The sequence below is a fragment of the Oncorhynchus tshawytscha genome, linkage group LG10 (genome assembly GCF_018296145.1).
Source record: "Oncorhynchus tshawytscha isolate Ot180627B linkage group LG10, Otsh_v2.0, whole genome shotgun sequence".
NCBI lineage: Eukaryota > Metazoa > Chordata > Actinopteri > Salmoniformes > Salmonidae > Oncorhynchus > Oncorhynchus tshawytscha.
Window position 1 is genome coordinate 58,247,577 of NC_056438.1, and position 12,850 is coordinate 58,260,426.

The 12,850-nt window shown below is 42.6% G+C and overlaps 1 protein-coding gene across 1 annotated transcript; it reads left to right on the plus strand.

Annotated features, from left to right (window-relative positions):
- Positions 1–1,957: 1,957 nt before the first annotated feature.
- On the plus strand, positions 1,958–5,033 carry LOC112261120 (retinol dehydrogenase 12-like). The gene is made up of 7 exons (XM_024436460.1): positions 1,958–2,097; positions 2,379–2,494; positions 2,882–3,037; positions 3,187–3,291; positions 3,452–3,661; positions 4,039–4,231; positions 4,365–5,033. Exons 1-7 carry the CDS (start codon positions 2,075–2,077, stop codon positions 4,465–4,467), a joined length of 906 nt encoding a protein of 301 aa, XP_024292228.1. The 5' UTR covers positions 1,958–2,074; the 3' UTR covers positions 4,468–5,033.
- The last annotated feature ends 7,817 nt before the right edge of the window (positions 5,034–12,850 follow it).

Genomic DNA, 12,850 nt, shown 5'->3' on the forward strand with positions numbered 1-12,850 from the left:
AAGTAAGAATGAACTATAGCCATTGAATTCTACCGTGCTGATATACCGTGCGTTTTAGGTCAATAATGTACGCTCTAGAATGCCCTTCAAGCCAATCAGAAATTAGTATTCAATAATGCCACGGTATAAAACTAGATAAAGGGACAGTTGGAAAAGATAGATCCTGAGGGGTGCTGATTGTATGGAGATTGTGACAGCTGGTTAAATGGCGTCCATTGAGAAGGCAAGAACAAGATGTATGTCAGGAGAAGTGCAGTATTATCAGAAGGAGACTGAGGAATTGAGGGAAAAAGAGAGGTCTACGAGAGATAGGGAGAAAGAGGGTAAGCTTAAGTCTGTTTAAAAAAGGGAGATGGTTTGAAGACAGAGGGAGAAATATAAGTGAAGGAGGAGGAAGTATCAGGATAAAGATGAGTCTGTGACAGTAGGAGTGAAGTTTTTGGAAAAAGTGGACCCTTGCCTTTTGGCTGATCCATTTTTGGTTTCAGGGTGCTGTGAAATTGGTGAGGGTAACCAGAAGTGGTCTTGTGATAATTGTTTGTGTTTCTGCTGGTCAGAGGGAGCAGGCACTCTGCGTTAAGCTATAGGGGGCAAGAGATGTGAATTGTTTTGCTCTCAAGAAAAGGGCGCCATTGAATGCAGTGATTCCTGGGGTAGAGGTAAATGTGAAAGCTGACCAACTGAAGGGAAAGATTCCCGGTGTTTGTGATGCTCGTCGTTTGGTGCTACTCAGACAGGGTGGTGTGAGTGGTGAAACAGAATAGTCGTGTCTGTTCTTTTGAGTTTTGATGTTGAGTCTTTGCCCGACAAAGTGATGTTAGTTTATCCTGTGCAAGCTTTTGTGCCGAATACATTACGTTGTTACAGGTGTCAAGTTTATCACGTGTCAGCCAATCAGTATTCAGGACCAAACAACCCAGTTTATAATGTGGTCTAAAGCATATTTATTACTTGTTTGTTTCTTAGGGATTCATTTAACTATAACTAAAACACTATAGCAATTATGTTAACCACTAGATGGTGTTGTTGGTCAGGTTTTTAACTAAACTAGGAAAGTCCAGATACTATTTATTTAATATTTTGTCTACAATAGGCTAGATCTAATACAATGTTTTATTAGACGCTGTAATAGTCTTGTTCATCATCAAAAGACATGGAGAGACAAACCTCCAAAAGAATAACATTGGAAAGTAATAGCAGTATCTTCTGATCAAGTTAATCAGTTTATTAATCAAATTTTGTACTTATTCAACTATCCAATAATAAGAAGCATGTTTATTTAAATAGTTAATGCCCTAAACATCAGCTCATATTACATAACTCTCATAAATAATGACAAATATTCCTACATACAAATATATGTTTATTGTCCCTCTGCATTCCTGAGTGTAATAAAAAAAAAGATTGTTTTGCCTCTACTTCTTTTGAGGTTTGTCTCAGGATTAGAACAACCCTAATCTCGGTTAACCTAGAAGTGAAATCCTGCGTAATTTGGTCAGCTGTACATGCAGAATCTGCCCACGGGATATTAGTACAACTCTCTTCATTCAAATAGCCATTCCTTCTAGCTGAAATTCACTTTAACCTTTCCAGTTTTAAGAGTGTTGCGTTTATAGGTCAAAACAATATTAATAAACTTTTCTCATTCATAGTACGCTATCAATGGTACAGTATGTTACGTTGTGAAATTCTCTTTTCAGTATCGTCATCTCAATGTTCTCAAAATAGTATTTTTTTTGCTTTTCATTTTTTTCAAAAAGAAATGATTGCTTCAACATGCAGTCTAAAATCAGATCTCAGTAGTGTTCAAGAATTGCTGATATGTATTGAAATGGTTATATGCACAGGCTCCTGCTGATCCTGATTGGATCATGTGGCAGAACTTTAGCAGATTATCTAGGATTAGTTGTTACAACCCCAATCCGACCCACTACAATAATCCAGTCCTCAACTCTAACATAGCATACACTACACCCTTACTCGATCAGCAATTCAACTAGTGTAATTCTTTAGAGAAAGGACATGCTGTGAGACAACACGGTAGGGAGTCTGTGTGGCGGCCAACAGCTCTAGAATGTCAAACATTTATACAATAAGGTAGGCTGTGCATGCTCTTCTACTCTACTCATTCTGTTGTTGGTTTATGTGAATGTTGCTTTACTTGGCTCAAGTTGCTGCATTGATTGTACATCATCTGCCAGCTCAGTATGTAGGACAGTGATCCAACATAATTAAGGGGGGGGGTTACACCTCCAAAGTATTATTTGAAATGTATCAAAACCATTTCAAAATCTTTACTTATTCCAGGTCTGATTTAGCAACATATGTCATTTTTACTGTATCTGCTCACAATCACACGTGTTCCTATGTTTCTCTAGAGCTATTCTCTGTGGTCAGTGGTCCTCTAGTGAAAGACTAGATGGCAAAACGGTTATCATTACTGGAGCCAATGCTGGCATTGGCAAAGAGACAGCAATGGACCTGGCAAAGAGAGGTAAGTACACTTGTGTAACAGTATAACTTTAGACTGTCCCCTCGCCCATACCCGAGCGCGAACCAGGGACCCTCTGCACACATCAACAACAGTCACCCACAAAGCATCGTTACCCATCGCCCCACAAAAGCCGCAGCCCTTGCAGAGCAAGGGGAACCACTACTTCAAGGTCTCAGAGCAAGTGACGTCACCGATTGAAACGCTATTTAGCGCGCACCACCGCTAACTAAGCTAGCCGTTTCACATCCATTACACTTGCACCAGCATGTTAGTATACAGTACATGTACCACCATGTTGTGGTGAAAGGATGGGTAGCATGATGCATGTTTGTTGACATAAACTGTACATACTTGACATATACTCCGACATTTTTCTATAATCATCAGGGGGCAGGATAATCTTGGCCTGCAGAGACTTGGGCAGAGCTGAGGCGGCACAGAGAGAGATCATTGAGAAATCTGGAAACACCAATATTGTGACCAGAAAGATGGATTTGTCCGACACAAGGTCCATTAGAGAATTTGCAGAGTTAATCAACAGGGGTTAGTAGAGACTTGTCACTCGTCCAATCTCTTTATAATCTAAATGTGAAGACTTTGTCTAATGTAGAAATACAATATGGAATATAATACAAAACACAATCAGTCTTAACTTCAGTGATTACTTTTTTTATTTGGAAATACTCTTTCAGAAGAGAAACAAGTGAACATTCTTATCAACAATGCTGGGATCATGATGTGTCCATACTCTAAGACCGCAGATGGCTTTGAGATGCAGTTTGGAGTGAACCATTTGGGTGAGACAGAGCAACCTAACACAAATGAAGAGATACAAATAGGCTATAGGGGTGAAATTGTATATTATCTATAGTTCTTACCCTATGAAAATATTAGTCAGTAATACGTTGTGTAAGAAATCTACTGTAGAGTAGCATGTTAGAATATCATGTCTTTCAGGTCACTTCCTGCTCACCTTCCTGCTGATTGATCTGATAAAGAGATCCAGACCAGCCAGAATCATCAACCTGTCCTCCATGGCTCACAAATGGGGTTGGATCCAGCTAGAGGACATCAACAGTGAGAGGAGCTACCACTCCAGAAGAGCATATGGACAGAGCAAATTAGCCAACATCCTGAGTATACGGTCCCTGGCCAAGAGACTAAAAGGTTTGTGTTACATTTTTTTTCTCCCATATTGGTGTTGACATTATCAGTGGACCTGGGCAAGCAAAACAAACTGCATTGAAAACACTGCGGTTTATGATAGAAGCTTTGCAAGATTGGCTGGCTTTTCATCATAGAAGTTTTGCATCATTGGCTAGCTTAAAGATAATACTTTTCTTAGAACGTCTTATCTTGTTCACTAACAAACTTTCTAGCACTGCTGTTCTTTTTCAAACATCCAAGAATTACTGTTTTATGAGATTGTCGATCCAGTCCCCTAAATCTTGTTATTTTGTGCTTATTCGGTAAGATAAAAGGTAATATGTGATAACTGCACTATTTAGAGGTTTGATTCTCTACTTCCATTTTTCCTTTGTTAGACACTGGAGTGACAGTTTATGCAGTCCATCCAGGTATAGTGAGGACTGAGCTGAAGAGACACATGAATTTAGCCCTGCTGATATCCTGGAAGATTGTCAGACCTTTCACCAAAACTATTGTACAAGGTGCCCAGACCTCCATCTACTGTGCTGTGGAGCCAGAGCTGGAGACAGAGAGCGGTGGATATTACAGGTGAAATCACACAATGAAGTGAATTGTTTTTTAGACCACAGTGACATTTTAGATAAATCCTAGGTTTACATAAGATATTTAGTATATGATACACATATTATTTGTTACTGAATTGTATTTGCATTGTTCACAGTGACTGTAAACCCTCCAGCTGTACCAGGGCTGCCAAGGATGATGAGATGGCTCAGAAACTATGGGAACTCAGCTGCCAAATGCTTGGGATAACATGGGACTGAACATCATCCTTGAATATCATTATAGATAGGCTAGAATATGTCAATTGTTTGAAAAGTGCATGCCTTGAATGCTTACGCAATAGGTTATACTATGGAATCTATAGTTATACTATTGTTATGCATACTATGAATATGAATGCTGTATACGCAGAGCTTGACTTGGGATGAAATTGGTCCATTAGACTATGTACACAGAAATTCCCAAATGGCATTAGCCTATGTTATAGAGACCTGATTATTCAGTGTTAAGGGTTCATACTCAGTTTGACAGATGGAATTTCATAACTTTTCCATAACTTTTAACCAAATTTACATGACCATTAATTGGTGGCATCTCTATGTAGCCTACATGGAAAAAGTCAGCATAAATGTGGTATTGACACTAGAAGGCTGCTGGTCTCCGATCACATGTAGCCCTACTAGCTCCTGTCGTTGTGCCCTTGATCAAGGCACTTAACCCCCCCACAAAGTAGAATAACTGCACTGTTAATGAACCTCTACAGGATCGGTGTCCCCCTGCAGGACGGTTGAGCTAACATGCGCTAATATGATTAGCATGACGTTGTAAGTAACAAGACAATTTCCCAGGACATAGACATATCTGATATGAGCAGAAAGCTTAAATTTGTGTTAATATAACTGCACTGTCCAATTTACAGTAGCTATTACAGTGAAAGAATACCATGGTATTGTTTGAGGAGAGTGCACACTTATGTCCATGAAAATGTATCAATAAACTAATTAGGTACATTTGGGCAAACGTGATACAACATTTTGAACCGCAATGCAATGGTTCATTGGATTAGTCTAAAACATTGCACATACAATGCTGCCATTTAGTGGCCAAAATCTAAATTGTGCCTAAACTGGAATAATACATTGTGGCCTTTCTCTTGCATTTCAAAGATGATGGAACAAAAAAACAAATGTTATTTTCTTTGTATTATATTTTTTGTTATATTCTCTATTAATGACACTAGCTATAACATTTCCACAAACTTCAAAGTGTTTCCTTTCAATTGGTGTCAAGAATATGCATATCCTTGCTTCAGGTGCTGAGCTACAGGCAGTTAGATTTGGGTATGTCATTTTAGGCGAATATTGAAAAAAGGGTCCGATCCTTTTTTAAACATTGAGACATGAGCTGTGTTCGAATACCCATACTATTGGTTCATTTTAGTATACTAACAGTATCCTTTCAGTTGCGCGTACTAGAGCTACGCCTGTCTACCTGAAGTAGATGCTGTTGCTTTGCAACCCCTTGTTAGAATAACAAATTACTAGATAGATCCTCTATGACTTTGGGTGTGTTCCTAAATTTAATCTGGAGTGCCAGAGAGCACTCATAGTGCGCTCTGGGCATTCGTAAATTCAGAGCTTTTCAGATTGTCAGTTCATAAATTCAGAGCGTTTCGCTCTTGGATCGTTCTGAGTGCACACTTGACGATCTGGCCGACAGTAGGGTTGATCCAAGCGTTCAGACCTTACAACAGCAGTCAAGCACCTAAATTAACTGGCTAGCTTGCTAGCTACTTTCAGACACAAATGAGAGAGAACCTCACTCTGACCATTTTACTCGCCCTAGCAGAGCTGTTTAGGCTGTTTTCATGTTATCCAGAGCCTTGGTGACTGTAACTTTGCTGCTGGCAACAAATGAATTAAGCTTTTTTGCCGAAGTTAACTGACACCGGCCATGTTCAACGGGTGTTGAGTGTACCAGTTATTCAGATGATCGCACCCGAGTTAACAAGGTCCATAGAGAACGCACAACGACTATACCATTTAGCTAAGCATGACGTGCATAATCAAGTGAATACAAATTGGGTAGTTACATAGCATATATGTTAATATACTGTCAAGTTCGATGTATTAGTAGCCAACTAACGTTAGGTAGCTAGCAAACATACCGGTACATACTGCTGTAATGATATGCTAAACTCAGTAAAAAAAAGAAACAGCCTTTTTTCAGGACACTGTCTTTGAACGATAATTAGTACAAATCCGAATAACTTCACAGATCTTCATTGTAAAGGGGTTAAACACTGTTTCCCATGCTTGTTCAATGAATCATAGACATGCACCTGTGAAACGGTCGTTAAGACACTAACAGCTTACAGACGGTAGTCAATTAAGGTCACAGTTATGAAAACTTAGGACACTAAAGAGACCTTTTTACTGACTCTGAAAAACACCAAAAGAAAGATGCCTAGGGTCCCTGCTCATCTGCGTGAACGTGCCTTAGGCATGCTGCAAGGAGTCATGAGGACTGCATATGTGGCCAGGGCAATAAATTGCAATATCCGTACTGTGAGACGCCTAAGACAGTGCTAAAGGGAGACAGGACGGACAGCTGATCGTTGTCGCAGTGGCAGACCACGTGTAACAACTCCTGCACAGGATCGGTACATCTGAACATCACACCTGCAGGACAGGTACAGGATGGCAACAACAACTGCCCGAGTTACACCAGGAACGCACAATCCCTCCATCAGTGCTCAGACTGTCCGTGTCCGCAATAGGCTGAGAGAGGCTGGACTGAGGGCTTGTAGGTCTGTGTAAGGCAGGTCCTCACCAGACATCACCGGCAACAACGTTGCCTATGGGCTCAAATCCACTGTCACTGGACCAGACAGGACAGGCAAAAAGTGCTATTCACTGACGAGTCGTGGTTTTGTCTCACCAGGGGTGATGGTTGGATTCGCGTTTATCGTTGAAGGAATGAGCATTACACCGAGGCCGGTACCCTGGAGCGGGATCGATTTGGAGGTGGAAGGTCCGTCATGGTCTGGGGCGGTGTATCACAGCATCATCGGACTGACCTTGTTGTCATTGCAGGAAATCTCAACGCTGTGCGTTACAGGGAAGAAATCCTCCTCCCTTATGTGGTACCCTTCCAGCAGGCTCATCCTGACATGACCCTCCAGCATGACAATGCCACCAGCCATACTGCTCGTTCTGTGTGTGATTTCCTGCAAGACAGGAATGTCAGTGTTCTGCCATGGCCAGCGAAGAGCCCAGATCTCAATCCCATTGAGCAATATGGGACCTGTTGGATCGGAGGGTGAGGGCTAAGGCCATTCCCCCCAGAAATGTCCGGGAACTTGCAGGTGCCTTGGTGGAAGAGTGGGGTAACATCTCACAGCAAGAACTCGTAAATCTGGTGCAGTCCATGATGAGGAGATGCACTGCAGTACTTAATGCAGCTGGTGGCCACACCAGATACTGATACTGACTGTTACTTTTGTTTATTCATTTTGACCCCCCCCCCCTTTGTTCAGGGACACATTATTCCATTTCTGTTAGTCACATGTCTGTGGAACTTGTTCAGTTTATGTCTCAGTTTTTGAATCTTGTTATGTTCATACAAATATTTACACATGTTAAGTTTGTTGAAAAGGAACACAGCTGACAGTGAGGACGTTTCTATTTTTGCTGAGTTTTTGTGGCTCGTAAGGATAGCGTAGCAAACAAATTGTCAGCAAAGATAACGTGTAATGTAACTTATTTGAAAAGTCATTACTTTATTCCATTGCTGAACATGTTCTTAACATTTGTCATAATTAGTTAACACAATGAATTTGTATCTGCTGTTGTCGGACTTCGGCTACATATTTTCCCCCATTTTCTTCAAATCTGAAAACTTTGTGAAGCCACGCCCATTTTCTGAAGATATAATTATGGGCTCTAAAAGCACGGAAATAGTATCCACTGCTTGTATACTTTGTATTTTGGCGAATGTAGTACGACATCTGGGAACTTTTGACATACTAACTACATCCATACTATGACCAATAAGCATACTACATCCTCAAGTTACATCATAAATAGTATGGTTAATATGAGTATTCGAACACGGCTATGGATTATGTGTGCCATTCCGAGGGTGAATGGGCAAGACAAAATATTTAAGTGCCTTTGAAAGGGATATGGTAGTAGGTGCCAGGCGCACTGGTTTGAGTGTGTAAAGAACTGCAACGCTGCTGGGGTTTTTCACACACAGTTTCCCGTGTGCATCAAGAATTTTCCACCACCCAAAGGACATCCAGCCAACTTGACACAACTTTGGGAAGGATTGGAGTCAACATGGGCCAGCATGCCTGTGGAACGCTTTCGACACCTTGTAGATTCCATGCCCCAATGAATTGAGGCTGTTCTGAGGGTAAAAGGGGTTGCAACTCAATATTAGGACGGTGTTCCTAATGTTTTGGACACTCAGTGTAGTTAGTCTATCATTATTGTATAGCAGGGGTGCTCAACTACTATTTGAGACGGTCCAGTGACACAAATATCCTAGGTGGCAAAGGTCCGGAGGGATATCGTCCTTTATCAGCGCTGTGGTATGGCGCAGTAACAAACATAGTTGTCTACGACTTAGGAAACATGACATTATATAAAATGTGCATTAAATACATTAAATAAATGAAATGAGACAAATAACTTGAATTAATTACAACATCTTTCAAATTTAACATTGCTGAAGAACAAAAGTGGTTGCATAATTGTCTATGCAAAAAGTGCACTCTGAACCATAGGCCTTGAATGGACTTTTTGTATTATTATAACAAAGTGCATGTTTTCTGGAGAACAAAGGATGGCTTAACAAACATAATCTGAATGCACAGAATACCACTGTGGGCCATGCAACTTTATTGTATAAGTCACTCTGGGCCTTGCCATTGCATCAATGAGAGAAATGACACTTTCTGTCTCCTGCCAAGGCATTGAACTTTGGCACAAATGGTGTGAGAGCCACTCTGAGACACTGGTGCAGGTGTTCATTGGTGAGCCAGATGCGGTATTTGTTTTTCATAAAGTTCATTGTGGAGAAGGCTGATTCACAGCTGTATGTGGAGCCAAATGGTCAGGATGTATAGTGCCAGTTTCTTGAGCACAGGGACATCAGCTGCAGGCACCATCTTTCCCCAGAAAATAACAGGGTCACAATCACCAGCCTGCACATTCAAAGTCACATTTTCTTGCAGCTCTATCAACTCCATTTCTGTGATGTAACATCTACCCATCTGAAGATCTGTTTTTCTTCTACTGACAACTTTGTCACATTTGTCACATGCATTTCATTAGCTGTGGATGAATCAACAGATAACACTGATAATGCCCAGCTTCTGTGATGCAAGGTAAAGGAGCAATAAAGATTTTATGGTTGCTCCAACCAACAACGTTGTGATTAATGCCTTTTTAATTAAACCATCTCACCCAGTATAGCCGTGGGAAGTAGTGGTGTTGTGGGTGCTGCCTCACCCCCAGATAAATCAGAATAAATAGAAAAATGTAATAAGAAGCAGCAGCAGTTCTCTTCCAACAGTGAAGTCATCAAAGCGAGCCTTGAAGTTATCAAACAGCTTCTGGATGAAATCTACATGGTTGGGAACATCTTTATCTCCCTGCGTTTGTACCAGAAGATTGGAGAAATGGACAAGGTCTCCCTGGAGATCATTCTTGAAAAGCTCCAATTTATTCTGGAAAGCCTGGACTGCTCTTGTTATATCACACACTGTGTTTAACCGTCCCTGCAGCTTAACATTCAGTTGATTAAGATGTGATGTAATCTCTGTCAGAAATGCAAGTGTTTCCATCTTCTCATCTTCCAAAAAGGTCAGAAAACTGAGTTGCCTCTTTTGCTCTGATAAGAAAGTTTTGATTTCCTCCTAAATAGCCCATAAGCGTTTCAAAACCCTGCCTTTGCTGAGCCATCTTACATTGTTGCTAGTAGTAAGTCATCAAAACTGCCATTGGCCTCTGTCAGAATGCCTCGTAGCAGGCGATGTTGTGGAGATGATGTTGCTCTTCAAAAGTTGATCAGTTTCATCATAGTTGGCATGACCGCAGAATACTATTTTCCCAGAATGGCATGCAGGACAGATTGATGGATGATGCAGTGATATAATGTCAGGCCAGGGTGGTCATCTTTAAAACGTGCAACCAGTCCCCTCCCTCTTCCTGTCATGGCTGGAGCTCCATCTGTAGTGATGGAGACCACTGACTTCAGATCTTTCCCCCTTTTTGTCAGCATCCCTTTGATGGCCTCATAAATATCCTCTCCCAGTGTGTGCTTCTAGATGTGTTAAGCCCAACAGCTCCTCACAGAATTCCTTCTTTGTTTCATTATAAAATCTGACAAACACCAGAAGCTGGGCATTATCAGTGTTATCTGTTGATTCATTCACAGCTAATGAAATGCATGGTGCATTATGAATGGCCTCATCAATTGTGAAGTTAAATCTTCAGCCAATATTTCAGTTCTCCTCATTGCTGTGGAATCTGACAGTGGGATCTGTTTGATCTTTCCCTTACCTCATCTCTTTGTTTATCTTCAAGGAAGTTGTCAGCAACTCCACACATTTTACCATCTCAGCATCTGAAAATGTTTTTTGGTGTTTTCCCAAAACCCAGGCTAACCTCAGTGAACACTCCATTGCACGTTGTTGGGCTGTCAGGGAATTGGCAAGGACTTTGGTGGACCTCTCATGTTGGGATTTGAGTTGGTTAGTCTTGTTTGTTAATACCTCTGTGTTCAGGGGATACATCTGATCGAATTTAATATGCCTGGTGTCATAATGGTGCTTAACATTGGCACTTTTCACAAGAGCTACAATCTCGCTGTCACGGCCGTTGAAGGAAGTGGACCAAGGTGCAGCGTGCTGAGCATACATTTTCTTTTATTATATCAAATGACGCCAAAAAAACAACAAACGAGAAAACAACCGTGAAGCTACAGGCTATGTGCCATAAACAAAAGTCAACTTCCCACAAAGACAGGTGGGAAAAAGCGCTACCTAAGTATGGTTCTCAATCAGAGACAACGATAGACAGCAGTCCCTGATTGAGAACTCTACTCGGCCAACACATAGAAATACAAATAATAGAACATAGAATACCCACCCCAAATCACACCCTGACCAAACCAAATAGAGACATAAAAAGGATCTCTAAAGTCAGGGCGTGACAGTACCCCCCCCACTCCTTCCTGAACCTATAGGGGAGGGTCTCGGTGGGCATCTATCCACGGTGGCGGCTCAGATGTGAGACACAGACCCCGCTCCACCACTGGCTCACCCCACTTTGGTGGCACCTCTGGTGCGGTGACCCTCGTCGGCGACCCCGGACTGGAGACCCTCGTTGCGGGCCCCGGACTGGTGACCGTCGCTGGAGGCTCCGGACTGGAGACTGTCGCTGGAGGCTCCAGACTGGAGAACGTAGCTGGAGACTCCCGAACTGGAGAACGTTGCTGGAGGCTCCGGACTGGGGACCGTCGCTGGAGACTCCGGACTGTAGGCTGTCATGGTAGGCGTCGTGCCATGACTCCTCACATGGCTTCATGCCATGGATCATCACTGGAGGCTTCGTGCCATGGATCATCACTGGAGGCTTCGTGCCATGGATCATCACTGGAGGCTTTGTGCCATGGATCATCACTGGAGGCTTCATGCCATGGATTATCACTGGAGGCTTCGTGCCATGGATCATCACTGGAGGCTTCGTGCCATGGATCATCACTGGAGGCTTCGTGCCATGGATCATCACTGGAGGCTTCTTGACATGGATCATCACTGGAGGGAGGAGACGTATGGGCAGTCTGGTAAGTTGAGCTGCCACAAGGCTCACCAGGCTGGGGAGACATACAGGAGGCCCTGTCCTTCTGGGGACAGGCACAGGATACACTGGGCCGTGGAGGCGCACTGGAGGTCTTGAGTGTAGAGCCTGCACAACCCGTCCTGGCTGGCTGGTTATTTCCGCCCTGCAGATGCGGAGTGCAGGCACAGGACGCACTGGGCTGTGCAGATGCACCGGAGAAACAGTGCATCTGAGGAGTTGGCTCAGGAGTTGGCTCAGGAGACACAGAGGAGTTGGCTCAGGTCTCCAACCTGACTCAGCCACACTCCCTGTGTGCCTCCCCCCAAAACATTTTTTGGAGCTGCCTCTCGGGCTTCCTTGCTAGCCGAGTCCCTTCGTAACGCTGCCGCTCTGCTCTTGCTGCCTCCAGTTCCTCCCGTGGACGGCGATACTCCCCAGCCTGCCTCCAGGGTCCCATACCGTACAGGATTTCCTCCCAAGTCCATGAATCCTGGACACGCTGCTCCTCCTTACCACGCTGCTTGGTCCATTGTTGGTGGGAAGTTCTGTCACGGCCGTTGAAGGAAGTGGACCAAGGTGCAGCGTTAGTTGACATTGCCAAACATATGTTGACATTGCCAAAGCAAGTGAAATAGATAATAAACAAAAGTGAAATAAACAATAACAATTTACAGTAAACAGTACACTCACAGAAGTTCCAAATGAATAAAGACATTTCAAATGTCATATTATGTCTATATACGGTGTTGTAATGATGTGCAAATAGTACAAAAGGGAAAATAAATAAACA

What these genes read in the sequence shown, in the direction of transcription:
- LOC112261120 (XM_024436460.1), top strand. Translation starts at nt 2,075, where the DNA reads ATGTCAAACATTTATACAATAAG. An exon ending in GTTTGGAGTGAACCATTTGG is followed by an intron (nt 3,292 to 3,451) that starts GTGAGACAGAGC and finishes CATGTCTTTCAG; the next exon opens with GTCACTTCCTGCTCACCTTC. An exon ending in CCTGGCCAAGAGACTAAAAG is followed by an intron (nt 3,662 to 4,038) that starts GTTTGTGTTACA and finishes TTCCTTTGTTAG; the next exon opens with ACACTGGAGTGACAGTTTAT.